Source organism: Eptesicus fuscus, chromosome 5 (genome assembly GCF_027574615.1).
Source record: "Eptesicus fuscus isolate TK198812 chromosome 5, DD_ASM_mEF_20220401, whole genome shotgun sequence".
Classification (NCBI taxonomy): domain Eukaryota; kingdom Metazoa; phylum Chordata; class Mammalia; order Chiroptera; family Vespertilionidae; genus Eptesicus; species Eptesicus fuscus.
The window spans coordinates 98,917,832-98,945,443 of record NC_072477.1 but is presented as its reverse complement, the minus strand read 5'-3'; the positions used below and the strand labels follow the sequence as shown (position 1 = coordinate 98,945,443).

Below are 27,612 nucleotides of genomic sequence, written 5' to 3'. Positions count from 1 at the left end.
ACGACGCGAGCTCAGCGTCCTGCCAGCCCAATCACCACCCCAGCCACCCCAAGTCCCGCTCCCTGCGCCTCCTGCTGGCCCAATCGTGGGCGTAGCGGAGTGATGGTAATTTACATATTACCTTTTTATTATGTAGGATAAGACTAGTGGCCTTGTGCACAAAATTCGTGCACGGGGGTGGGGAGGAGGAGGGTGTCCCTCAGCCCGGTCTGCACCATCTCCAATCTGGGACCCCTCAGGGGATATCCAATGGCCGGTTTAGGCCTGATCCCACACGGGTTGAACATCCCTCTCAAAATCCGGGACTGCTGGCTCCTAACCACTCACCTGCCTGCCTGCCTGATTGCCCCCAACTGCTTCTGCCTGCCAGCCTGATCGCCCCCTAACCACTACTCTGCCAGCCTGATTGATGACTAACTGCTCCGCTGCCGGCCTGATTGCCCACAACTGCCCTCCCCTGCCTGCCCGATAGCCCCCAACTGCCCTCCCCTGCCATGACCCGCCTCCTCTGCCAGGACCTGCCTCCTCCACACGAGGTGGCGGAGACACCAGGACCGGCCTCCTCCGCGCTGTGCAGAGCCATGGGACCCCCCAGGCCTCACTGTGCGGAGCAGCTGCCGGGCCCCACCTCCACTATGCATGTGGCCATCTTTTGGTGGCCATCTTGTGACGGCCATCTTGTGATGATGTCACAAGCAAGGGCCACCTAGGCTTTTATTAGTATAGATAATACAGTGAAACTTAGGGTGCTCTCACTAAATGTTAGTGATTCTTTTAAAAAGCATTCTACTGAGATACAGGTTCAGTCATTTTGCTATGATGCCTACTTACTTCCCTGTGCTAGTTTGCCCTTCTAATGCCACACAGAACAAGTCTAACTTTTCTTCTACAAGCCAGACTTTCAAACTGATAAAGAGTTGTCATATGTACATCCTTAAATACTAATGGGACATGGCTTTTAGAACCCTCAACCACTTGTTAACTCACCTCTGGAAATTCTCCAGTTTATCAATATCTTTCCAATAGGATGTCTGTAATGTGATTCAATACTCAAAATGCATCAGATAAATATTTCTAGGAATGGTAAAACAAGGGATATGGTCTAGTATTTCTCTATTTTAACATTTTTAAATTATTTGATAGCATTTTTAGATGAGCTACATGTTTGTTCTCTTACTCTCTTAATTCTCTTGCTTACTGGGAAAACAAGCATCTACAATATAGCTTATTCTTATCTTTACAAACAGGGAGGTAGAGAAGCACAATGGGTAAAGACAATGGCTTTGAAGTCAGGAAGCATTAGTTAATTGACTATGGACAAGTTAATTAAGCTCTCTGAGACTCCATTTTTCTCATCAGTAAAAAAGGAGGAGATAGTAGCATCTACCTCATAGGGTTATTGTTAGGACTAAATACAAATAAATACAAATAACTAGAATGTGGCTTTACATAGTTAAGTGTTCAATACATGTTAGTTATCATTATTGTTGGGAATACTCTAATATTTTTTTGTTAGAAAGTCTGTAGAACAATTATTTGAAAGCCAAAGTCACTATGTTTGTTAGAAAACCCCTACTTTCTAACTTCATAGCTTTATGGTGTATAGCTAAAGTACATCACTTAAAACCCTTTGCACTCGGATGTCGAGTGTGACTCGACATGGTTAGCAGTAGAATAAAGGAATCGCAAAAAGCAAGCGAGTGCAAAGGGTTAACTTATCAATTTAGATTAGTGGTTGCAACTATCAAACCTTGGAGGTGACATCAGTAAGTTGTGCTGCTCAAAGTTAGATGTACTATGAATATTAAGGTTGTTTTTTTTAAGAGATGGGTGTTTGGTTACATCTGATATAAAAATTTTCCAAGCTAAAATTAATATAAGGCTATGGAACAAACCCAAGTTATTTTCTGGGGAGGATCATAGCCCACGTGCAGGTGCTATTTTGTCTCACCTCAGAGTAGAGGTGTGGTGGCCTCTTGCTCCATTACAGCTTAATTCCCACACGCAGAGCTCAAATGATGGCTGACACAGGACTCTGCAGAGGGCTCATTTTATGGGTATCAGAAGATAGCAACAATCAATATAATTTTAGGGAGTATAATTGAGGACCATGATCCTTAATACTTTTTAAAAGTTTACTGAAGGATATGCAGTCATCCATTATTAGATACTTTAAACAGTGCTTTTAACACTATGATGAAGGACCACTTGTGTTTTTTTTTCTTTCATTTTTTGTTTTAAATTTATAAACTACTATAGACCAACATTGTGTAAAATATAATGAAATTGTCACAGCATTGTATTGATATATAACAGTTTGAAAATGCTTCCTCTTGTTACTGTATTTAAAGAACCGGTAATAACTAGTTTGCAAATTGCTACCAGTTCTGGGGTAACACTGAGTACCCCTGCTCGACATTTTCCTTTGGAATAAAATAGGCTATCAGAGAGCTGTAGACTTAGACTGTTCAAGTAGCCACCCTGGAGAAATGCTTTTTCCTAATTGCACTTTGGTGAAATATCACTTGATTGTGTTGAAGAATATTACTTTAAAAAGAAAATTCTATCAAATTCTCCACCATATTAAGTATATTTCTGAGGATGATATAAATTGTATTTTGCTCTTTCTTCCTTATGATGCTTCAAAGAACAAGTTTCTCTATAGACTTAGTTATCAGGAAAAAGTGTGCTTTTCCTAGCAACAGATTTTTTTTTACTCACGGACACTGGTCTTGGTTACTGATTGCAGGTTTCTTACTGCCTAACCCTCAGAGTCTAATTTGTGGTCTACTTCTAAGATGTGCAAGGGGTTTCAGAGTATTCCTTTTTATCACATTTGTTACATGCCTGTTTTACTTCCTTAATTTTATTTTCCTTATATATTTCAAATTAAAATTTCTTGCTGTATTAAAAATATATAAGCCTCATATTAAATAACTTTAAGAACAAGACACATATTAATATGTAAAGAATGAGCAGTGCAAGAGCTCTGTGTCCCATGACATGGCCTAAATCTGCAATAGTTATTTTCTTTAAGATTTTTAAATTGAATTTTAAAAAGAGAGGAAGGGAGAAGAAAAAAGAGAGAAATATTGATGCGAAAGTGAAATACCCATTGGCTGCCTCTTGCATTTCTCCTACTCAGCCGGGGTTCGAGCTCATAAATCCTAGCATATGCCCTGACCCAGAATCTGGCAACCTTTTGGTGCCTGGGGATGACACTCAACCAATTGAGCCACACCCACCTAGGGCTGCATTAATATTTTATTTTATTTTATTTTAATTAATTTACAGGGAGGAAGGGAGAGGGATAGAGAGACAGAAACATTAATTATGCAAATCATTTATTGGCTGCCTCTTGCATGCCCCATACGGGGGATGGAGCCTGAAACCCAAGCATGTGCCCTGATCCGGAATCAAACCATGAGCCACACACACTGGCTGGGCTGCATTAGTTTTTTAAACAGCAGCAGCATATTGTTAGCTTAGATAAAGCTCTTGACCATCCAAACTCCTAAAATTTTTTTGTAGTTACTACATACAGTAGCTCCCTACTTACTGCTTGATTGACACTGACAGTTGAATATACCAATGTAGGATCATGTGATTAAATATCAACTTGCTCCCAGATCTGTATTATAATCTTTGGTATGAGCCATGATTCCCAGCTTTGTATCATCTATAGATCTGATAAATTCTGTTACTCAACTGCAACAGGACCATATGACATTCACTTTGTACATGAATTTTACTCTAAGCTTTATTTTCCTTCCTCTTCCCCATTTCCACATTTAAAAAAGCTCTCCCAAATTAGCTGTAACTCTATCAACAACTGCAAATCATCTCTGGTAGGAAGGGAGGTTTATTAAAAATATCCTATATAATAAAGAGGTAATATGCAAATTGACTGTCACTCTAACACACAAGATGGCTGCCCCCATGTGGTCAAAGATGGCCACCACAAGATGGCCAGCAGGGGAGGGCAGTTATGGGTAATCAGGACAGCAGGGGAGGGCAGTTAGGGGTGACCGGGCTGGCAGAGGAGGGCAGTTGGGGGCGACCAGGCCTTCAGGGGAGGGCAGTTGGGGGGGACCCAGGCCTGCATGGGAGGACCGTTGGGGGGGCCAGGCCTACAGGGGAGGGCAGTTGTGGGTGATCAGGCCTGCAGGGGAGGGCAGTTGTGGGCAATCAGGCCAGCAGGGGAGGGCAGTTGGGAGGAAACAGGCCTGCAAAGGAGGGAAGTTGGGGGTGATCAGGCCGGCAGGAGAGGGCAGTTAGGGGTGACCAGGCCGGCAGAGGAGGGCAGTTGGGGGGGACCAGGCCTGCAGGGGAGGGCAGTTGGGGGCAACCAGGCTTGCAGGGGAGGGCAGTTAGGGGCGACCAGGCTGGCAAGGGAGGGAAGGTAGGGGTGACCTGGCCAGCAGGGGAGGGCAGTTGGGGTGACCAGGCCTGCAGGGGAGGGCAGTTAGGGGCGACCAGGCCTGCAGGGGAAGGCAGTTGGGGGTGACGAGGCCGGCAGGGGAGGGCAGTTAGGGACCACCAGGCTGGCAAGGGAGGGCAGTTAGGGGTGACTGGGCCAGCAGGGGAGGGCAGTTGGGGGCAACCAGGCTGGCATGGAGGGCAGTTAGGGGCCATCAGGCTGGTAGGGAAGCAGTTAGGCATCGATCAGGCTGGCAGGGGAGTGGTTAGGGGATGATCAGGCTGGCAGGCAGAAGTGGTTAGGGGCAATCAGACAGACAGGCAGGCAAGTGGTTGGGAGCCAGCAGTCCTGGATTGTGAGAGGGATGTCAGACTGTCCGTTTAAGCCCAATCCCAGCTAAATGGGCAGTCGGACATCCCTCGAGGGGTCCCAGGTTGGAGAGGGTGTAGGCTGGGCTGAGGGACACACACCTCCCCCATGCACGAATTTCATGCACCGGGCCTCCAGTATTATTGATATGAAAACAGAAGGTAAGAAATAGGATCCTGTGGCAGGCTACAAAAGAAAACCTCTACTTTCCAGAAACATTAATGTGTGAAAATAAATGTTTTTGTAAGAATTTTGGTTTGAGAATTTTTAAGTGATGCCTTTAACATTATTTAGCCCCTAATGAGCAATACAGTAAAACTTCCAGAACATTTGAAGTTCCAAAATAATATACAGGTATCACAAACTACCCCTCACAAAGTCACCCAGCTGTACTTTTTTTGTAGGGTGATGTTTGTAAAATGTAAATGTTAATATAACAATTTCCACAAAATAAGCAATGTGCAAATAATTTCCCACTTATTAGCTAATAAATATTTTCATTAAAATTACTTAAATCTAAAATCGCATATCAAAATTAATTGGGAGACTAACATTTTTAAGTGCAATGTGGGTGCTAAGTTTTCTCTATAGCTTTTGTTCAAATAAACCCTCTGAAGAAATGCAAATATAGTTATATTTGTTTTTAAAATATTTATTTATTTATCTTTATTATTGAAAGTATTACAGATGTCCCCCCCCTTTTTTTTTCTTCTCATTGACCCACTCCCCCCACCCCAGGCCTTCACCACCCTATTGTCTGTGTCTATGGGTTTTATAAAGTTCCCTGGTTAATCACTCCTCACCCCTCCACCCCCACCTTCCCATCTTTGTTTTTATGTTTCTATAAGAGACATAATATTTTTATCATATAATAATATTCATTTTGTAAGTAATGATTCAGAAAATGTGGAATAGGAAGTTGAAATGATGGAGACCCATTTTTCTTTTCTGTTCTCATTAATACTGCAGGTTCTCTCTTCCCTCATGCTATCTTCCCTTGCTGACTCCACATCACCCCTCAGCATTTCCTATCTGGAGTTCCATTTCTACTTCTGTTTTGTAAATAATGTCTTCATCTCCTTATTTCCTTGTGCAAATTGTACCTCTATATCCTTTTTCGTTTTTAACTGTGCAAAAGAGGCCAAATAATTAACATTCATCAGAAAGCTGAAGTGTTTTTAGGTTGTACATGTATTCTGATAAGGAAATTTTGAATGTGCCTTATTATATTAACTTGATATACCTTAGTCAAAGATTAAAACTCCAATAAGATACCATTTATAAACTGAAAATTTCTCCAGATTCATCTGCATCCTAAAAGAAAGGAGTTTCTAATCATTTGTGTAGATCACATGTTATAATATTAATTTCCATGTATGCTATAGTATTCAAGGTGTAGGAAGATAACAAATATTTACCACTGTGAATTCTTAAGTGCTCTTTTAGATGGTGTTTGTATTTGAAAGCTTTTCCACATTCAGTGCACTTGAATTTACGATTGCCTCCAGACTGTGTCACATGTCTCTGTAAAAAAGAATGGGCATTTTATTTATAAAGCAAAAACATAAAGAACATTCAATTTGCTAAAATGTTCTGGTGATTATTTTGTTTCTTAAAGGCCTCAAATTATAGCAGTTACAAAAACCTAACACTTGAAATATTAGCAAAAAGGAGGGTGATACTGGGAACGGAATTTTGACATAGAGAAAAATCTACACTTTCTAATTTAAAGTATCAGAATCATACTTTATTAAGCAATAATAGTATTTGGCAAAAATAATATATATATATATATATTACTAGGAACTGTAGCCCCTTAATTTTCAGATAAAAAAATTGAGGTCAAGAACATTCAATAACCTGTCTAAAGCAGTTACTCAATAGAAGAACAAGATCTCCTGAATAGGAGATAAGGCCGGGCTTTTTTTAGTATTTTATCTTCTTATATGTTTGATATTTCTAAATTGTACTTTAATTTGATGATTTAAAAAAAGTTCTTTTCCAGCCAAATATGATTATAATAGCTTTCTGTCTCATTCATCAAATCTCCACTTTATGTATTACAAATATATCCTACACCCATAATCTTAGAAAAACACTGCTTGAATTGATTTGAGCTTGCAAAATGCCTAACTTTGTGAATGTCGGGGCCTGGGATACAAAAGTGTTAAGAAACTATGGGAACAAGTTTCTGAAATACAGCTACTTCCTTCACAGCCACTGCCTGGAGGAGTTGTACAGATTTCTTGTTTCAAAATTGCAATCTCTTCTTAAACCAGCTCTCATATCTTGCTTTGGGTTATAAAGCTCTAAATAAAAAATAACTGTTTCCCCACCCCCGAAAAAACAAACCAACTCAAAATTGCTTGAATTGAATCAAATCCTGCTCAGAAACCTCCAAAGGATTCCCATCAACCCCTGAATACAGATTCTGAGTCTACAGATTCCAAGTTCTTAGCTCCTGAGTTTGAAGGCTTATTCTTTACCAGTTCTCTAAAAGTTCCTGCCTCAGTCATTTATTGAGTCTGTTTTCTGCATATATATTGCTCTTCTCTTTCTCCTTGCTTTGATTTATACTATTCCCTATTTCTTGGCTATTTTCCTTTTAATTATTACTTTTAAAATTCTACTTATCTTTCAAAGGCTTAACTCAAGTACTACTTGCCTCATGCTCACCTGAACTAGAATGTTCTTTCTTTTGTCTTTCATGTAGGAAGGAAAGAATATATGTACTTACTCTGTATCAAGCCCTACTTCATTCAAACCCATGGCTTAAAATACTGAATATATGATGACAATTCCCAAATTTATATCTTTAGACCTTTCCCTTCAACTCCAGACTCTTATCATCAATTGCTTCCTTGATATTCCTTGATATTGGAAAGTGATAGGCATCTGTTAACATGACAAACATTACTCAGTAAACTCTTAACTTCTATCCTGAAAATCAGTTTCCTTCTTTAGTGTTTCCTATCTTTGTGAATAATACTCTCATTTATTTATTGCTTAGGCCCTGAACTTTGAAGTAATCCTTGAACCCTCTCTTTTTCTTATATCCTTACCCATTACATCAGCAATCCAAATGAATACATTCTGAATCCAATATTCCTCATTAGGTGATAGTCTGTCACCACCACCAAGTTTAAACCATCAACTACCCCTGGCCTGGACTTTAGCAATAGCATCTCCCTGCTTCCATTGCTGTTTCTCTTGACCTATTCTCTACCCAACAGTCAGTGTCCCCTTAAAAAAAAAGTTAATGCCTGGCTGGTATGGCTAAGTGGTTGAGCATCGACCCATGAATCAGGTCACAGTTCGATTCCGCATCAGGACAGCTGCCCGGTTGCAGGCTTGATCCCCAGTAAGGGATGTGCAGGAGGTAGCTGATTAACACTTTTCTCTCATCATTGATGCTTCTCTCTCTCCCTCTCCCTTTAAAAAAACAAACAAAGTTAAAATTCAATATCCTTCAAAGGCTTCCCTATCATACTTTGGAATAAAATCAAAAGTCTTTATTATGGCCTATTCGAGCAGCTACATCATCTGCCTCCCCATACTTCCTGGGCCTCACCTTCTTTCTCCCCTTTGTTCACACTGGCCTCCTGACTGTTCTTTGGTGGCATCAGACAGATTTCTGCCTCAAGGCCTTTTCATGCTTCAGTCTGTTCCCTTTGAGTGGAATGTCCTTCCCCCAATAATTCCATGATTGGCTTCTTCTTTTCATTCAGGTTTTAGTTCAGATGGCACATTCTCAGAAAGGTCTCCCTACTCTCTAACAAATAGCGACTTTCATCACTTTCTATCCTCTTATGCTATTTTTCTTCATACTACCTGTTTTTGATATTTTATATCTGTTTCATATCACATTAGTATAGGGTAGTGCAAAAGTAGGTACACAGTTGTTCATATGGAAAACACAGTAATAAATAATAATCTACTAGTATAATAATAAAAGTGTAATATGCTAATTAGACCAGATGTCCTTCTGGACGTCCTTCCTTCCAGACAAAGCCGCAGTGGGCGGGGGCCACGGCAGAGGTGGCCATTGCAGTGGTGGGGGCCAAAGTCCTTGCACAAATTTCGTGCATCGGGCCTCTAGTACAAGAATAAACTCTGTGCTTTGCATACTCACAACTGTAAACCTACTTTTGTACCACCCTGTATATATTCCCTACTGTCAGGGATTTTGCTCATCTTTTCCACTATTGTGCCTTTAACACCTAGAACAGGGCCTGACACATGATAGAAACTCAAATATTTGTTGAATGAATAAATGAATAAGACATGGGAATGCTTACCTTTAAGTTGTGGCATGATTTTCAAAGGCCAGCATGCTAGACATTCTACCCTCTAGTTTGCTGCCTCATAACTAAATTGTTTCCAAGACCTCCCAATTATATTTCTGTACTTTATTGGTCCCCAAATGTATCACAATTCCTTTCTGACCTTAGTTTGACCACAAACTTTATATATAAACCTATTACCTTTGCAAGCATTAGAAAAATCATCAAAAAGGGGGTTTCATGCTCATCAGAGATCTTACAATTTGCTTTTATAATGGCATCTCCTGCTTTCACTATCAGCTCTGTCTCTCCTTTGGAGATCCTTTCCTATGATAAAGGCCCTTGGTATAGAGAGTATATGGGGGCAGCAGTTGTAGGATAAATCTGCTCCGCAAATGTCATTGAATAGGCTCTTTTCCCAAGGCCCATCTATCCTGTGGTTACCTGAGGACTCTCAGATAGAAAAAGCACTCGTCTGTATTGTTCCTAATAAGACTATAATAGGGGCAGACGGTAAGTAGATGGTGTTTGTCTTCAGCAGTTCCTTCTCTGCACCAGTTTTCTCCCTTTGGTACTCTCTCCCATTTCAAGTGCTTCTTCACAGACTTAATCATTAACCTATCTAAGGCAATCTTGGTCCTATAGTACCTGATTTGCCAGTCCCCAACCCCCAATCTTATTTTGTGAGTGTTGTTGCTAAAGTCCTGAGAATATAAGCTGACCATGTTCAATTATTATTTTTCCATAAATTTTTTTGCTTGGTATTTTGGTTTGTCTATCATGTTAGCAAAGGGTCTAAATGCAGTGGTCGGCAAACCGCGGCTCGAGAGCCACATGCGGCTCTTTGGCCACTTGAGTTTTTAGCAAAGGCCAGCTTAGGAGTACCCTAATAAAGTTAATAACAATGTACCTACCTATATAGTTTAAGTTTAAAAAATTTGGCTCTCAAAAGAAATTTCAATCATTGTACTGTTGATATTTGGCTCTGTTGACTAATGAGTTTGCCGACCATTGGTCTAATATGTTCTCTATGGGACATATGACTTATGTTAGGTACATTCCTAGGGCAAAGTTCATAGAGACTCATGTATATAGATATTTTCTTTCATATAAGAAAATGGACATGTGCCCCAACCACAACATTCAGCCTTGACATAGCCCATGCATTTGAATAGTTATTTGATTTTTGAAGTTAGATTTAATGATATTCAGTTGATTGTTTATAGTTGGTAGTTATTAAGACCTTATAAAGGAAGTATAACTGGGAAGATTCCTTTACTTTAATCCTTAAGTATAGAGCCAATATTTTACATGTAACTTAATACTTATAGAGTAATCTTGGTTTATGCCTCTAGAAATTGAGGTAAAGTGACATAGAAGTAGAATAAAACATATGAAAATAGAGTCTTCAGAATAAAAATATATTGGAATCTAAACTTTAGATTTTTAGAGGAAGCAACTTCCCTTATTCACTATAGCTTATACTGAGAATAAAGAGTCAGTGATTCACAAAAAAATAAAACTTTATCATTATTTTCCTTTTAAATTTGGTCAGTAGTAAGTCGTGTGGTTTATGTAACCAATATTTATTTTCCTGCACTGAACATTTTAATACAATGCATTATGAAATCTAGTTATAAACTTAAGAGAAGTATTTGTTACTAGAGGCCCAGTGCATGAAATTTGTGCACTAGGGGGGTGTCCCTCAGCCCAGCCTGCACCCTCTGCAATCTGGGACATCCCTCTCACAATCCAGGACTGCTGGCTCCTAACCACTCGCCTGCCTGCCTGCCTGATTGCCCCTAATCGCTTCTGCCTGCCAGCCTGATCACCCCTAACCACTCCCCTGCCAGCTTGATTAACACCTAACTGCTCCCCTGCCGGCTCAATCACCCCCAATTGCCCTCCCCTGCCAGCCAGGTCGTCCCCAACTGCCCTCCCTTGCCTGCCTGATCTCACCCCCAATTGCCCTCCCCTGCCAGCCTGATCTCCCCCACAACTGCCCTCCCCTGCTGGCCTGGTCACCCCCAACTGCCCTTCCATGTGGGCTTGATCTCACCCCCAACTACCCTCCCCTGAAGGTCTGGTCCCCCCCAACTGTCCTCCCCTGCTGGCCTGGTTGCTCCCAACTTCCCTTCCCTGCCAGCCTGATCGCCCCTAACTGCCTCTGCCTGCCTGATCACCCCTAACTGCCCTACCCTGCCAGCCTGATCTCGCCCCAACTGCCCTCCTCTGACGGCCAATTTGGTTCTGATTGGTCAGTTTCTATGCCAGTCAGCGTCAAAAGCTCCGCCTCCTAGGCAGCCATTGGCTTCTCACACTTCATCCAGATTTGATTCTGATTCGTCTGTTTCTATGCCAGTCAGCATCTCTGGGCCTATCAACAGGGCCTGATCAGAGAGGCAGAGCTGATCAACAGTCCCAGTGGAGGTCTGGAGAGAAATGGAGATGTGGCTGCTGGCCAGGCCCAGAGAGAAAGAGAGAGGCAAGTGCTGATCAACATCTGCCACAGAGGCTATGGATCAGACCCTGCTTCTCTCTTCAGGCCTCTCTCCAGGCCTGATTCACAGCCCCCTCAGCAGTCAGTGCTAGGTCACCATGCTTGCTGCTGTAGCAGTCAATGCTGGGTTGCTGTGGCAACCCAGCAATGACTGAGGACTGACTTCCATTGGTTGAGCCTCTGGTCGTGATGGACCCAGGGTTTTTATATATTAGGAAAGTATAAGCAAAATAATTAAATTGAGATGAAAGGGATCTTATCTGAAAAAGAAAATACTTAGTTACCTTTAAAATCATGATCACATGTGATTTGTAACTCAGAAATAACCAGATAATTAAAATAAATAATCACTTTCATTTTTATAAGGCTGCATATAAGACATTATCTAGTACATCTTTTTAACTTTTAAGTATATTAAAATCCTTTCCTTTTATGGAGAGATGAATTCTGAAATTTTGGAGAGCTAATGACCTTAGTTATTTCACTTACTTGATCTCTTCCTGATTTATGTGATGTCATATGACGTTCAAGTTGGGTTCTGTATGCAAAGGTGTAACTGCACAAAGAGCAACTAAAGTTATCTTCGTTCTTTTCATGGCGATATTTAATGTGTTCTTTTAGAGAGGTAAAGCGTTTATAGCCTCTATCACAATACGGGCAGGTGAGTAATTGGGAAAATGCATCTGGTGTTCCTGTAAAAGAAAGATCATAAATTAAAAAATTTTAAAAAATTTGGCATATTATATAACTGTCTAACCATTATGCTATATATCTGAAACTCATATAAAATAATAATGGATGCCAACTGTAATTGAAAAATAAAATGTAGAAAAATAAAAAAAAAATATTACAAAAGCTACCAGTGAGTCCTCCTTAAGCTCTATACAAGATATTAGGCGGCCCAGTTTATATTTGATCCTCAGAACAATATAATGATACTCACTCTATTTTATAAGTACAAACATGAATAAGGCTCAGAAAGATTATATAACTTAAAAGTCACACAGCCAGTAAATGACGAAGTCAGGATTCAAATGTTTGCTGTCTGACTTTAAGGTCCCATATTTTTTTTTTACTAAACTCTAATTCTTTTCTTCTTTTATATGGTCAGACAAAAACAAGAAACAAAAATAAAATTAGCATGTAGGTTACATTTGTAAATGTATATATATTAATGGACTTGTATACCATAACAGAATCTTTTTATAGGTAACAACGTCATTATTTATTTAATGTTCATTCTTTCAAATTTCAAAATGATAGTTACTTTCATCAGAGAGTAAGTAGTACATAGACAGACTACCTTTCTATGAGTCATTGTAGTTAGGAGGCCATATAACCATGTTCAGACCAAAAAAATGCATGTATTTTGGAGGGGGGGGGTGCTGTTAGTAGGAGCCAGATCTAGGCTAGGCCCATAAATACCTCTTGTGCATGGTTATTCATCTTCTTTCCCCTACTGAAATACAATGAAAAACTATCTGTATAATTTTATATGAATGAATAGATATAGGATAGCTTTCAGAAAAAAAGGTATTATGCATAAATTGGGTTTCACTAAATGAACTATATGTAATTTTGGAACCATGTAACCTGAAAATCCTAAAATGTAATATTACTTTGTCAATTAATATTATTATTATTTTATCTTTATTGTTGAGAGTATTACAGACATCCTTCCCCCATTGTCCCCCCTTCATCCAGTTCCCACCCCACCCCAGGTCTTTCCCACTCTATTGTATGTGTCCATAGGTAATGCATATATGCATATGAGATCTTTTCTTCCTGCTCCCCCACCCCCCTTCCCACTGAAAATTATCAGTCTGTTGCATTTCTGTCTCTGATTCTATTTCTTTTACCAGTTTATTCTGTTCATTAGTTTTCTTATTAGTTTATTTTGATTTTTAGATTAAATCATTGATAGATATGTATTTGTTGCCATTTTATTGTTCATATTTTTTTTTCTTCTTCTTCCTCTTCCTTTTCATTTTCCTCCTCTTCTTAAAAAATAGCCTTCAACATTTCATGTAGTACTGGTTTGATGGTGATGAACTCCTTTAGCTTTTTCTTGTCAGTGAAGCTCTTAATATGACCTTCAATTCCAAATGATAGCTTTGCTAGGGAGAGTAATCTTGGTTGCCACTTCCTTCTGGCCTGCATAGATTCTGTTGAGAAATCAGCTGATAGTCATATGGGTGTTCCCTTGTAGGTAACTAACTGCTTTTCTCTTGCTGCTTTTAAGATTCTCTCTTTGTCTTTAGCCCTTGACATTTTAATTATGATGTGACTTGGTGTGGTCCCTTTAAGTTCCTCTTGTTTGGGACTCTCTGTGCTTCATGGACTTGTAAGTCTATTTCTTTCACCAGGTAGGGGAAATTTTCTGTCATTATTTCTGCAAATAGGTTTTCCTATCTTGCTCTCTGTCTCTTCTCCTTCTGGTACCTCCATAATGCGAATGCTAGTTATGCTTAACCCTTTGCACTCGCTTGCTTTTTTCTCGATTCCTTTATTCTAATGCTAACTGTGTCGAGTCACACTCGACATCCGAGTGCAAAAGGTTAAAGTTGTCTCTGAGGCTCCTTACACTATCTTCCTATATTTGAATTCTTTTTTCATTTTGCTCTTCTGATTGGGTATTTTTTGCTTTCTCGTATTGCACATTGATTTGATTTTTGAAATCCTCTACTGTTGAATCCATGTATGTTATTCTTTATTTCAGTCAGTGTATACTTAATTTCTGACTGCTGGTTTTTTTCTATATGCTTGGTATTCTCACTAAGATCCTTGAGAGTCTTACTAAGTTGCTTGAAGGTCTCATGAAGATTCTTGAGTAACCTTGTAACTGTGGTTTTGAACTCTGTATCCATTAGTTTGCTTTCTTCCATTTCTTTAATTTATGACATGTTTCTTTGTTTCCACATTTTGGCTGCTTTCCTGTGTTTGTTTCTATGTATTGGGTAGAGCTGTTATGTCTCCTCGAGTTGGTAAAGTGGCCTTGTGTAGTAAGGTGTCCTATAGGGCCCAGTAGCTTAGCCTCTCCAGTCACCTGAGCTGGGTACTCTAGGTGTGCCCCTTTGTGGGCTGTGAACACAGTCTTGTTGTAGTTAAGACTTGATTGCTGTTGGTGTCACTGGGAGGAACTGACCTCCAGGCCAGTCGGCTGTGAGGAGCAGCTGTGACTACAGTGGGAGAGCTGCTATGCAGGAGACACCCTATGGAGGACTTGCTTCAGTGGGGCTTTGGTACTTATTGAGTCTGTCGCTTGAGTATGTTGCTTATGGATGTGTAGAGTTGTAATCTGGTATGGTCCAATGCTGTCCACCAGGTGCACTGGCTCTTGGGTATCCTTGGAGGTACAAAGTCAGCCACTGCCAGGGGCCACCTGGCAGGAGCTACAGAGAGAGCTGCAGATTCCTCCTATTTGTATTGGGCTTAGAGGTGCCCAAGTGAGGCCCAGCTGTGAAGCCAGGTAGGCTGGTGCTAGTGCTGGGTCTTGGGCCTTTTATTGATAGATTTGGAGCTTTCTGACCCAGCTTCAGCTTGTTTGACAGATTTTAGCAAGTCTGAAGCCTGAGCAAAGACAAGCCATTCATATGTAAAAGCCACTTCACACAGGTTGGATGGGGCTGCAAATTGGATGGGGCAGAATCTCAGGGAATCACCAGGGCAGAGAAAACAGAAGTGGCTGCCAGTCAGCCCTGGACCCAGGAGGTTCCAGCACAGGAACAATGACCCCTGGGAGCACCTCCATCTGGGAGAAAGCCACCCCGAATTCCTGCCCTGATGCCAGACAATCCAGTTTCTCTTTGTATGTGTACAGGTCCCCCAGAGCCTCTCCCTGGCACTGGAACTCAGAGGAAGCAGGACCTTGTAAGTTCAGTTCATGCTCTGGCCCTTTAAAAGGAATGCCTGAGTCTCCAGCAGCCACTACGTCACTGAAACCAAATCTCCACTGGTTTTTACATGCCATAGTTACAGGGACTTCTTTTTCAAGCTCTGGGAGCATAGGCTGAAAGTCTTGTGTGGGGCTTGGCTTGGACTCCTTGCTCACTGCCGGGGGAGGAGGGGGTGCGGTTCGCACAAACAATCTCCCTCCCAATTAAAAAAGTGGCACATGTGTGTGCTAGTCCAGCCTGTTTCCATGCCTCCACCCCTCCTACCAGTCTACTTCTCTAGTTTTAGGACTTCCATTTAGCCAGCTTTCAGGCGGTTCTGGATGGTGGTGGTTCTGTATTTTAGTTGTAATTTGTATGTGGTTGTGGGAGGTGGTGAGTACAGGCATTTACCTACACTACTATCTTGGTTCTCCCAGTTTTTCTTTCTTTTCTTTTTTTGAGGTAAGTCTGTAGTATTATAAACTTCCCGCTCAGGACTGCTTTCATTGTGTTCCATAGATTTTGGATTGTTGTGTGTTCATTTTCATATGTTTCCAGGATGTTTTTATTTCATCTTTGATCTCATTGGTAACCCATTAATTGTTTAATAGCATGCTATTTAGCCTCCATGTATTTGATTGTTTTTTAGCATTTTTATTGTAGATGATTTCTAATTTCATGCCATTGTGGTCTAAGAAGATGCCTGATATGACTTCAATCTTCTTGAATTTGTAGTGACTTAGCTTGTGTCCTAACATGTAGTCTATCATTGAAAATGCCCCATGTGCACTTGAGAAGAATGTATACCCGTAGCTTTGGGGTGGAATTTTCTGAAGATGACAATTAGTTCCATCTGTTCTAGAGTGTCATTTAGGATTGCTGTTTTCTTATTGACTTTTGTAGGATCTTTATCTGGTTTGGGAATTAGGATAATGCTGGTCCTGTCAAAAGATCTTGGAAGTCTTTCCTCATTCTGATGTTTTTTGGAATAGTTTGAGGAGAATAGGTGTTATTTCTTCTTTGAATATTCAGTAAAACTTACCTGTGAGGCCATCTGGTCCAGGACTTTTGTTTGCTTGGAGTTTTTTTTTAAATTACTGCTTCAATTTCATTAGTTGTTATTGGTCTATTCAGATTTTCTGATTCTTTTTTTTTTTTAATATATTTTTATTGATTTTTTCAGAGAGGAAGAGAGAGGGATAGAAGTTAGAAACATCGATGAGAGAGAAACATCGATCAGCCTCCTGCACACCCCCCACCGGGGATGTGCCCGCAACCAAGGTACATGCCCCTGACCAGAATCGAATCTGGGACCCTTGAGTTCGCAGGCCGACGCTCTATCCACTGAGCCAAACCGGCTTCGGCCAGATTTTCTGATTCTTGCCGCCATCTTGGTTCCTCAATGATTATTATTTAATTAAGTTTTTCATATTTGATTTATTTCTTCAAAGAAATAAGTTCCCTAAGTGACATCTTATTGTAAATGTCATCTCTACCTTCATTTTTATTTTCTCCTAGAAAAATAGACCACCAAATAAAATTTCATAATATAAAAATGTTTCATAAATATATATTACCTTTATTGAAATTCAAGTTTGTATAAATTAAATATCTTGCTCCAAGACCAGCCTACATATAATAGACTGAGCACCTAACTCGACAAAGCTAGGTAAATATGCATCAAAATATGAATATGAATATTTTATTTAATATATTAAAAATTAAACAACTAAAATCCCCAAAGTTTAGGATGGTATCTTTCGTTAGTAAGGCAACTGGTATCAGAGAGTTTTCTGTTGGTGATGACTCTAACATGACCCACTTCTTTGGGGACTAGATTAGCCGCATGATGAAATTCTTTGGAATCATATTATGTTTTGTCTAGTATGAATTTCCTATTTGTACTGGCAAGTAAGAAGTCAACATTTGACACATTCTCCTTGCCAGACTGCTAGTCCATCCTATTTATAATGACAAAAGTCAGAGTCCACTATTGTAAGTGTTCATTATTGGCACCACAATCACAATGATTTCCATCACTCAAACTCAAGCTGCTTATACTCATAGTGTTAGAGAGCTGTCTGCTCTCATTTTTTTATGTCTTTTTTTGTCTTCATGATTAACCCCACTAATTAATAAACAAAATACTAATATTTTGTAAAATGACAGGCTGCTTATATAGGGTGTCCCCCCAAAAAATATATACAGGCACTTTGAATAATTATAAAGGCAGCTGTTTATTAAAATACATGTCATTTTCAAAATTGAGCTATCAGCTGTTAAAGTGTGTATACTTGGTACACTTTGTATTTTAACAGCAAGTAATTACCTTCATAAATCAGTATCTATTGAATTTTTTCACATATATAAAATTTGAATTTAATCTTTATGTCACTAGCATGTATAAAACAATAAAAAAGTAAATCTAAATGTTTGACATAATAAGCAAGTTATAGAATGCAGGTTTAAAAGTTAAGTGAAAGTTTTGTTTCTAATTTTGAAAATATTGTATTGTTTTTGAAAAAAATACTTTTTTAGGAATAAAGGCTTGTCATATAAGGAAAATATATTTTAGAATTCATATAATAAACTTAAGGTAGCAAATGAATACTACTAAAAAGACAACCTATTTGGTCATTTAAAAAACTTCCTATAATTTATGTATGCATCTGTGACCACTGATATACTTATTTAAAAAATTAAAATTTTTCTTGTATCTTCCTCTTTCTTTGGTAGTTAGCATAAAATTTCAGACTGATAGTGTTACTTGATATAAAACCTTTGAAAAATCTTGATTTACTCCCACTAACTCAAATTTGTGAAAATCAACATACTGGAATAAAGTTTGCCTGTTCACAACATAGGAAGTGAACACGGAGGGCATGTTTAACGGTTAAACATGGAGGGCCTGTTTAACCTGCTAAAACATTAAAAATTTAAGAGTTTCTGAAGATAATAACTTTTTATATTTAAACAGATGCTACTGGTGTGACAGACTATCTACTGTGAAATACTCTATTAGCAGTATCCTATGTAATAAAAGCCTAGGTGGCATCATGCCCTTGTGCGACGTCACCACAATATGGCCACCACAAGATGGCCATTACAAGATGGCCGGCAGGGGAGGGCAGTTGTGGGGGATCAGGCCGGCAGGGGAGGGCAGTTGGGGGTTATCAGGCTGGCAGAGGAACAGCTAGGTGTCAATCAGGCTGGCAGGGGAGCAATTAGGGGGCGATCAGGCTGGCAGGCAGAAGCGGTTAGGGGCAATCAGGCAGGCAGGTAGGCAGGCAAGTGGTTAGGAGCCAGTAGTCCTGGATAGTGAGAGGGATGTCCAACTGCCACAGGGATCGGGCCTAAACTGGCAGTTAAAACATCCCCCAAGGGATCTCAGATTTGAGGGTGCAGGCCGGGTTGAGGGACACCCCCCTGTGCATGAATTTCATGCACCAGGCCTCTAGTATATATTATACTGTACTACAGGCCCGGTGCATGGATTTGTGCACCGGTGGGGTCCCTAAGCCTGGCCTGCACCCACTCTCAATCCAGGACCCGTCGGGGGACGTTTGACTGTTGGTTTTGGCCCAATCCCCGCAGGACAGGCCAAGCGACCCCACTGGTGCATGAATCTGTGCACCAGGCCTGTAGTATGCATGTAAGATCTTTGGTTAATCTCTTCCCTCCTCCCCTCTTCCCTCTGAGATTCATTAGTCTGTTCCATGTTTCCACGCCTGTGCGTTGAGCGTCTGCCTACTGGTGGTCAGTGCACATCATAGCTACTGGTCGAATGGTCAAATATATATATATATATACATATATATATATACCTTAAAGTAAGAAATATCTGAATTAAAAACATGTTGTACTAAACCAGAATGGTTAGGGCCTCAATTCTAATGGGATTTTACTGTGTTGATTTGTAACACTGAACTTTACAAGGTTTAACCTTATTTGATCTATGCAATGGAACATTTCTTTAGTTTTGTTTTCTTTCACCAAAGCTTTGTGAATACCATTTTGTTACATATATATTTTATACATAGATTTAAAATTTTTCTATTTCCTTTTTATGTTTATTTTAATGTTCTGCTTCTATAGGTGAAATGTTAATACATTTTATTTAAGAGAAAAAACAACTAAGAAATCAAAGTGGAAACAGTAGGGCCTTATCTATATATATAGAAGCCTAAGCGACCATCCAACCATTAGCAATGATGCGCTATGAACACCAGGGGGCAGATACTCCGACCAGTAGCTATGACTGTGCACTGACCACCAGGGGGAAGATACTCAATGGAGGAGCTGCCAAGCTGCAGTGACTTGGCAGCTGTGGTTCTTGGGTGACACATCCGGAACCAGAGAGAAGGGAGCCTGATTCTGGGGTGTGTCACCCGAGAACCACCCTCTCACAATCTGGGACCCCTTAGGAGATGTCGAAGAGCAGGTTTCGACCCGATCCCTGCAGGTCAGGCTGAGGGACCCCACCAATGCATGAATACGTGCACTGGGCCTCTAGTCCTATATAATAAAAGGGTAATATGCAAATTGACCCTAACAGTGGAACAACCAGGAATGACCAGTCGCTATCACATGCGCTGACCACCAGGGGGCAAATGCTTAACGCAGGAGCTGCCCCCTGGTGGTCAGTGCACTCCCATAGGGGGAGCTCTGCTCAGCCACAAGCCAGGCTGATGGCTGCGAGTGCAGCAGCAGTGGCAAGAGAGCCTCTCCTGCCTCCTCAGCAGCACTAATGCTGTCTGACTGCAGGTGGACATCCCCTGAGGGCTCCCAGGCTACCAGAGGGATGTCTGACTGACAGATTAGGCCCGATGCCCCGGAGAGCTGAGGGGCCCCCCGAGAGCACAATTTTCGTGCACTGGGCCTCTAGTCTATATATATAAAAGGCTAATATGCTAAGTGTCCAACCATTGGACGGGTCTCTATGATGTGCACTGACCAACAGGGGGCAGACACTCAATGCGTAAACTGCCCAGCTGCAGTGACTTGGCAGCTGTGGTTCTCAGGTGATGCACCCTGAAACCAGAGAGAGGGAGCCCAATTCCTCGTGGGGCTGCACAATTCCACCTTTGGCCGTGGGTTATGTTGTTGCTGGGGCACTGTTGGCCTCGAATCTGGTTTACTACACACTTGCATTTGCATTCCACACCCTGTATGACAGCAACTTTTCAGAGCATCCTCTTGCACTCCTGGACCCCTTGGGAATGTTGGAGAGCCAGTTTTGGCCCGATCCCCGCAGGCTAGGCTGAGGGACCCCATCTGCCGGAGGGACCCCGCTCACTTTACAGACGCTGGGGAGGGACTGCGGGAGGTTGGATCCAGGGCGCGTCCGGCCCTTCTCGCCCTGTCCTGCCCCACCGGCCACCTTCCAATTAATTTCCTTTCAATGTGTAGAATCCATGCACCTGGTCACTAGTAGGATTATAATGCCAATAACTATAGACTCTCCAAATATACAAATATTGATAATCAGCACACTATCATTAAGCTGAAATGCAGTGTTCTCAGGGGCAATAATCTATAGTGTTAATAAATGTGAACTTTTGGTACACTGGAAGAAACAGTTCTGAAGTACCCTACTTCTAGTTACTTTGTCACTAATTTAGTTACAAAAATCTATCTATTCTAGAGTTAAACTTCTGTTTGTTCTCTTTTTTTTTTCATAGTTTATTCCTGATTTAAGGAAAGTACAGTTGACTCTGCAATAGAATCTATTTTGTTTTCTATACCATCTTTCTCAATTTCCTTAAAAAATTTAAAAGTTGATTGATATAATACCATTTACATTAGCACCAAGAAATTTGAAATACTTAGGTATAAAGCTAACAAATATGTATGAAATTTATATGAGGAAAACAACAACACTCTGATGAACAAAATCAAAGAACTAAATAAATGGAGAGATATCCCAACTTTATTGATAAGGAGACTCAATACAGTCAAGGTGTCAGTTCTTCCCAACTTCATCTATAGATTCAATGCAATCCCAATATATATCCTAGAGGGTTGTTTTATGGATATTTATAAACATTCTAAAGTTTATATGGGGAGCCAACAGATCCAGAACATAAAACACAATACTGAAGAAGAACTAACTCAGAGGATTAACACTACCCAACTTTAATACTTACTATAAAGTTATAATAATCAAGACATGTGGTATAGACAAATGGATCAATGAAATAGAACAGAGAGCCCAGAAATAGATCCCCATAAATATAGTCAACTGATCTTTGACAAAGGAGCAAAGCAATACAATAGAGCAAAAACAATTTTGTCAATAAATGTAATAGAACTGAACATCCTCATGCAAAAATTAAAATGAATTAAGACACAGACCTTTATACCATTCACAAGAATGAACTCAAAATGGATCACAGACCTAATTGTAAAATGCAAAACTATAAGACAATGAAAAGACAAGAGGAGAAAACCTATATGACCTTGGTTATGGTTGATGCCTTTTTATATACAACATCAGAGGCACAATTTATACAAAAGTAACTGACAAGCTACATTTCATTAAAATTAAATGCTTCTGCTCTGAGAAAGATAATATCAAGAGAATTAGAAGACAAGCCACAGACTGAGAAAAACTTTTGCAAAAAACACATCTACTAAAGGATTATTATCCAAAATATACAAAGAACTCTTAAAACTCAATAAAAAATCAGATAACTAAAAAATAGGCCAAAGACCTTAACAGACAGCTTACCAAAGAAGATATAGATGGCAGATAAGTATAAAAAGATGCTCCAAATCATATGTCATCATGGAAACACAAATTAAAACCACAAGAAACCATTAAACACCTATAGAACACCCCAAATCCAGAACACTGACAGCACCAATACTGGTGAGGACATGAATCAACAGTAACTCTCATTCAGTGCTGGTAGGAATGAAAACTGGAAGGCAATTTGGAAGTTTCTTGTAAAACTCTTACCATACAAATCCAGCAATTGTGCTTCTTGTTATTTATCAAAATAAACTGAAAACTTATGTCCCTACAAAAATCTGTACATAGATGTTTATAGCAGTTTATATCATAGTTGCCAACATTTGGAAGGTGAATGGATTAATAATCTGTGGTGTATCCAGACAATGGAATATTATTCAACACAAAAGAAATGAACTATCAAGCCCTAAAACAACATGGAAGAATCTTAAATTCAGATTTCTAAGTGAAAAAAAGTCTATTTGAAAAAGCTACATACTATATGATTCCAATGGAAACATAAAGATCAGTGGTTGTCAGGGGTAGGGGAGATGGGGAAAAATGAATGCATAGGCAGAGCACTGAAGAATTTTTAGGTCAGTGAAACTACTCTGTATGATATTATAACGATAAACACATGTCATTATACATTTGTCCAAACCCATAGAATGTACAACACCAAGAGTAAACCCTAAGGTAAACTATGAACTTGGAATGATTATGTTGTGTCAATGTAGGTTCATCATTGGCAAAAAAAAGTACCATTCCGGTGAATTGTATACCATTCTGGTGAGTTATGTTGATAATGGAAAAGGCTTATGAATGTGTAGGGGAAAGGGTTATATGGGACATCTCTGTATCTCTGTCTCAATTTGGTTATAAACATACAACTGCTCTAAAAAAAAAGCCTTAAATAAGATGGTTATTTGACTTGAAGCGACATATAATCCATTAAAGTGAGACCTGGAAAAATGAAATCAGATTAAGACCTGGAAAAATCAAATCAGATTAGGATGTTACAACTTAATATATCCTTAAACATTCTAAGTAACGTCCTAGTATTTGGTACAGATTTTATATAAATTTCTTAGCAAGTTATTTTCATCTGTTTCCAGTTCATGGAGGAAGGGTAGAATGGATGACAGCTTATTTCTTTTCAGGAGATTACGAACACTTTCTTACTACATTTTATTACTCTTTATACAGTGGCTGTTCATATCAGAATGGACTAAAGTAGATATTGAAAAACCATTTGTCTCCAAATTAGTATGTTTTGAAGCAGACAACCATGTTTTGCTTGCTAGAAGAATAGTGGAAAAGAATCAATGGATAGTAAGGGTCATCCTAGTTTCCATTTCCACTACTTGCTGCCATGTTAGTGAATGGAAATCAATGTTCAGGCACTGTTCTAAGCATTTCATATGCAGTGGCATTACCACTATATATATTAGATGCCACTAATATTACACTATACTGTTATCATGGACAATGTTCCGTTAATTAAAGAGATTAATCTCTCCAGCCATCTGCAATCAATTTTGGCTTTGAAAGATGTTTTCTATAGTAGGATAGTAGGTTCCTACAGTAGAGTAATAGAAATAATCCTTTAAAGATGAAAACAAAAACAACTGTGAAGCTCCATTTACCATTTTCATCATGACCACTGGCTTCTGGTGTGCCCTGCCTCTGGTCCTCTTCAGGTGCCTCAGGGTAAATGACAGCAGTATCTTGTTGTTGCAGGAACTCTTCAACATTAGGATCATGGTTTTGTTCATTTTCTGCATCTGAATCGCATTCATCATCTTTTACTAAAATAAATGCATACTTTATAAATAGCAATTTCACCACCAAGTTGTTACCAAGTTTTTCTAAATGAGGAATTGTTTATTTTGAGAGAATATGAGATTGTTCTTAAATTTGTAGAAAATATTTACTGAGTATTAAAAACAATATTCACTCATTTATTATAATTGATTAAGAAATAATTTTAAGCCTAGCTGGTGTGGCTCAGTGGTTGAGTGTTGACCATGAACCAAAAAGCTCCCCTACCCCCTTTTCGATTTCTGGTCAGGGAACATGGCCGGGTTACAGCTCAAGACCCGGTGGGTAGTGTGCAGGAGGCAGCCAATTAATGTCTCTCTCCCATTGATGTTTCAATCTATCCCTCTCCCTCTCCCTCTAAAATTAATAAAAACGTATTTTAAAAAGTCATCTTTAAAGTAAATTTAAAGTGTTATAAAAGTCTTGACATTTTCACAATATTCCCTTTAAGCTTCAGAGTTGTACTTCTATTCCATTTTACTGATAAACAAGATATGGAGAAAGTTAATATAGTTGGCTGAATTTCTAGCTTTTCAGTCAACGTTAAAGCAAGGAAAAAAGGACAAGAGAAAACCTTAGTTCTCAAACCTTAGCAACCTACTGTGTCATTTTACTCAGAGTTGTGCCTTAAATCTGAATCAGTCTCAATGTAAACCACTCTAAAGTATAGTTCAGTTATGTGACTTCTTAGGAAATAGTTTTAATAGTTATCCATATGTAAAAAGAGTTCTAATAAGAATCAAAATACCAAGTTGATAAAATAGCTTCTCATCTCCTCTAGCATTCATATACAAACAGGGCTATTCTTGCGCTATTTCTGCCTACATAGATATTTAAGTGTGGCATTAAGACAGAGGCATATTTTTTCTTGAGTTTAAAGAGGTTCAAGAGATAATAGAATGGTACTGTCTGGGTGACTCAGTTGGTTGGAGCATCGTCCTGTACACCAAAAGGTTGCAGGTTCGATTCCTGGTTATGAGTTCTATCCCTAGTCAGGCATGTACAGGAAGGCAACCAATGTATGTTTCTCTCTTCACTCCCTTCCCCTCTCTCTAAAATAATTAAGCATGGCCTCAGATGATGATTAAAAGAAAGAAGAGATAATGTTTTCACCTTGAGAAGGTGGCCCAAAGTGCTGCTTAGTTTCTAAAGCAGCACTGCTACACTAGGGTTTGCCTCCATTCCCCCGACTGGCTCCAGATGAGAGAGTGAGTCTATCTGCTTCAGGCTGGTGGTGACTGTAATGGGTTAGGTTGGCTCCCAAATGCCTCCTGGCTGACATCTTCATGAACTTCTGACTGAATTGTCAATTCTAAATTTGTTAAACAGCACTTCCCAGCAGACTAAAATTGGGCCAAATTAAAATGGTGATGTTCGGGCACTTTTTTTGTTCAGCAGTCATTAAAACTTGCTAAATCTCCTGTATAGTATTAGTAACTGAACTCCTTGGGGTGGCTGCTGTTTAAAACCTTAGAGTCAATGATATAGTAATAATGGTGACTCATCATTTTCTGCCCCCGTCCTTTTTAATACAACCAATAGTTATTAATTATTAAGCATCTGCTATATACTGCCAGGAGTCACCAAACTGGGGTTACTGGATCCAGGGGCAAGGAAAGACTCTTTAAGAGATAAGTGGTACTGTTAGTTTTGAGGGAATCTATTTCCAGATCCTCACCTTCCATATAGGCTCTCTTAGAATCCTGATGGTTCATTTTCTATCTTCCCCTTTTCACAGAATAAAAGGCATATCCCTCCATCAATCCAGTACATAATATGATGCATTGCCTCGCGGCATAAAAACCTCCAGGTTGTTAAAGGAATAATTCAAAATATTGATTGGGAAAACCTTATTTATTGCTTAATCAAGGCAACATAAAGCCATGATAAGCTTTCCAGTTTTCCTGTTTATATGAATATCTATCTGGGTAAAGCACAGCAACTAAAATGGGGATATTGTAGTTCCAGTTAGGAAGCTCTGAAATCAGCTATGTAATTATACAGCCAGAGGGAGAGTAATTTTCCTTTAATGATCTCACCTGTTCCATTCCATAGTATTAAAAAATTCATTGCTTTTCAGGAGCCTTGGAAAGCAAAGCAAAGCATATTCTCAAAAATCATTCTTAACATCTGTCATTGGCTAAAATAAGCCTTATTTTTTTTTTCTGTTAATCCTCACCCGAGGATACTTTTTCTATTGAGCTTTAGAGAGAGAGATACATGGATGGGTTGCCCTTGACCAAGAATTGAACCAGAGCCTGAGACCCTTCTGTGTGTGAGATTACTAGCCAGGGCAACAATAAGCATTCTTTGAATAGCTAAAGCAGTAATAGTAAAGCAAGGGTCATTGAGTCTTTTCAATGTAACTTGAAGTTCAAGTTAAACTAGATAAACTCATAATAAAATTTGTATTTTATGTGATTTCTTATAGATTCATATAGATTTAACAAGATACAATATTTTTATAAAATTATATTATAAAATATTTATTTCAATTAAACGTTCTTCATTTATAAAATGTTTATATTTTCTATATCCGACTAACTATATATACATACACATATATACATAAACACACACATACATATGCTGGAATAATGAGTTTTTAAACAGTATACACTTTTCAGAATTATATAATTTGTATTTTAAACATGAACTTTGCATCTTCAGTAAGTTATAAGCTTACCTATGCCCAGACTGGTTCTAAATGTACTCATTTAGAGACAAATATATATATATATTAAATATATTTTTATTGATTTCAGAGAGGAAGGGAGAGGGAGAGAGAGAAACATCAATGATGAGAGAGAATCATTGATCTGCTGCTTTGTGCATGCCCCCTACTAGGCATTGAGCCCGCAACCTGGGCATGTATCCTTGACCAGAATTGAACCCGGGACCCTTCAGTCTGCAGGCCAATGCTCTATCCACTGAACCAAACCAGCTAGGGTAGAGACAAATATTCTATAATTTATAAAAATTAGATTAGATCTAAATAATCTTAACCTTACTATTTGAATAATCTCTATTTAAAAGATATATTTATTTATACTTTATACATTCCTCAATACTTTAATTTATATATTCATCATAAAAGAAATTTAAAAATTATTAAATTTATTGGGGTGACATTGATATTAATAAAATTATATAGGTTTCAGGTGTATAATTTTGTAATACATCATCTGTATGCTGTATTATATGTTCACCACCCAAAGTCAAGTCTCCTCCTGTCACCATTTATCCCCCTTTACCATCTTCTATCTGCCCCAAGCCCCTTTCCCTCTGGTAATCACCTTACTGTTGTTTGTTTCTGATTTTTTTTTTGTTTTGTTTTGTTTTGACTTAATCCCTTCACTTATTTCACCCTGCCACCCAACATCTCTCTCCTCTGTTCTCTGTATCTTTGAGTCTATTTCAATTTTGATCATTTTGTTCTCTAGATTCCACATATAAGTGAAATCATGTGGTATTTATCTTTCTCTGACTGGCTTATTTCACCTAGCATAATACTCTTCAGGTCCATCCTCAAAATGTGCATTGACACAGTTATTTGAATTAGAAAAATAAAGAGGCACTTTTATTTTCTGACAGAATTCCAGATATGGAAT

At 39.2% G+C, this 27,612-nt stretch overlaps 1 protein-coding gene across 2 annotated transcripts in view; it reads right to left on the bottom strand.

The window, feature by feature from the left end:
• The window catches only part of ZEB1 (zinc finger E-box binding homeobox 1), a 317,487-nt gene that overhangs the window by 10,686 nt on the left and 279,189 nt on the right, over positions 1-27,612 (bottom strand). Inside the window, exons 4-6 of one of the 2 annotated variants that reach the window (XM_008150396.3) lie at positions 23,827-23,988; positions 12,062-12,264; positions 6,208-6,313 (exon numbers count right to left, since the gene is read on the bottom strand). In XM_008150396.3, the coding sequence (XP_008148618.2) occupies positions 6,208-6,313; positions 12,062-12,264; positions 23,827-23,988 (471 nt within the window). The remainder of the gene's footprint in view (positions 1-6,207; positions 6,314-12,061; positions 12,265-23,826; positions 23,989-27,612) is intronic. The other variant, XM_028158817.2, reaches the window with a different exon arrangement.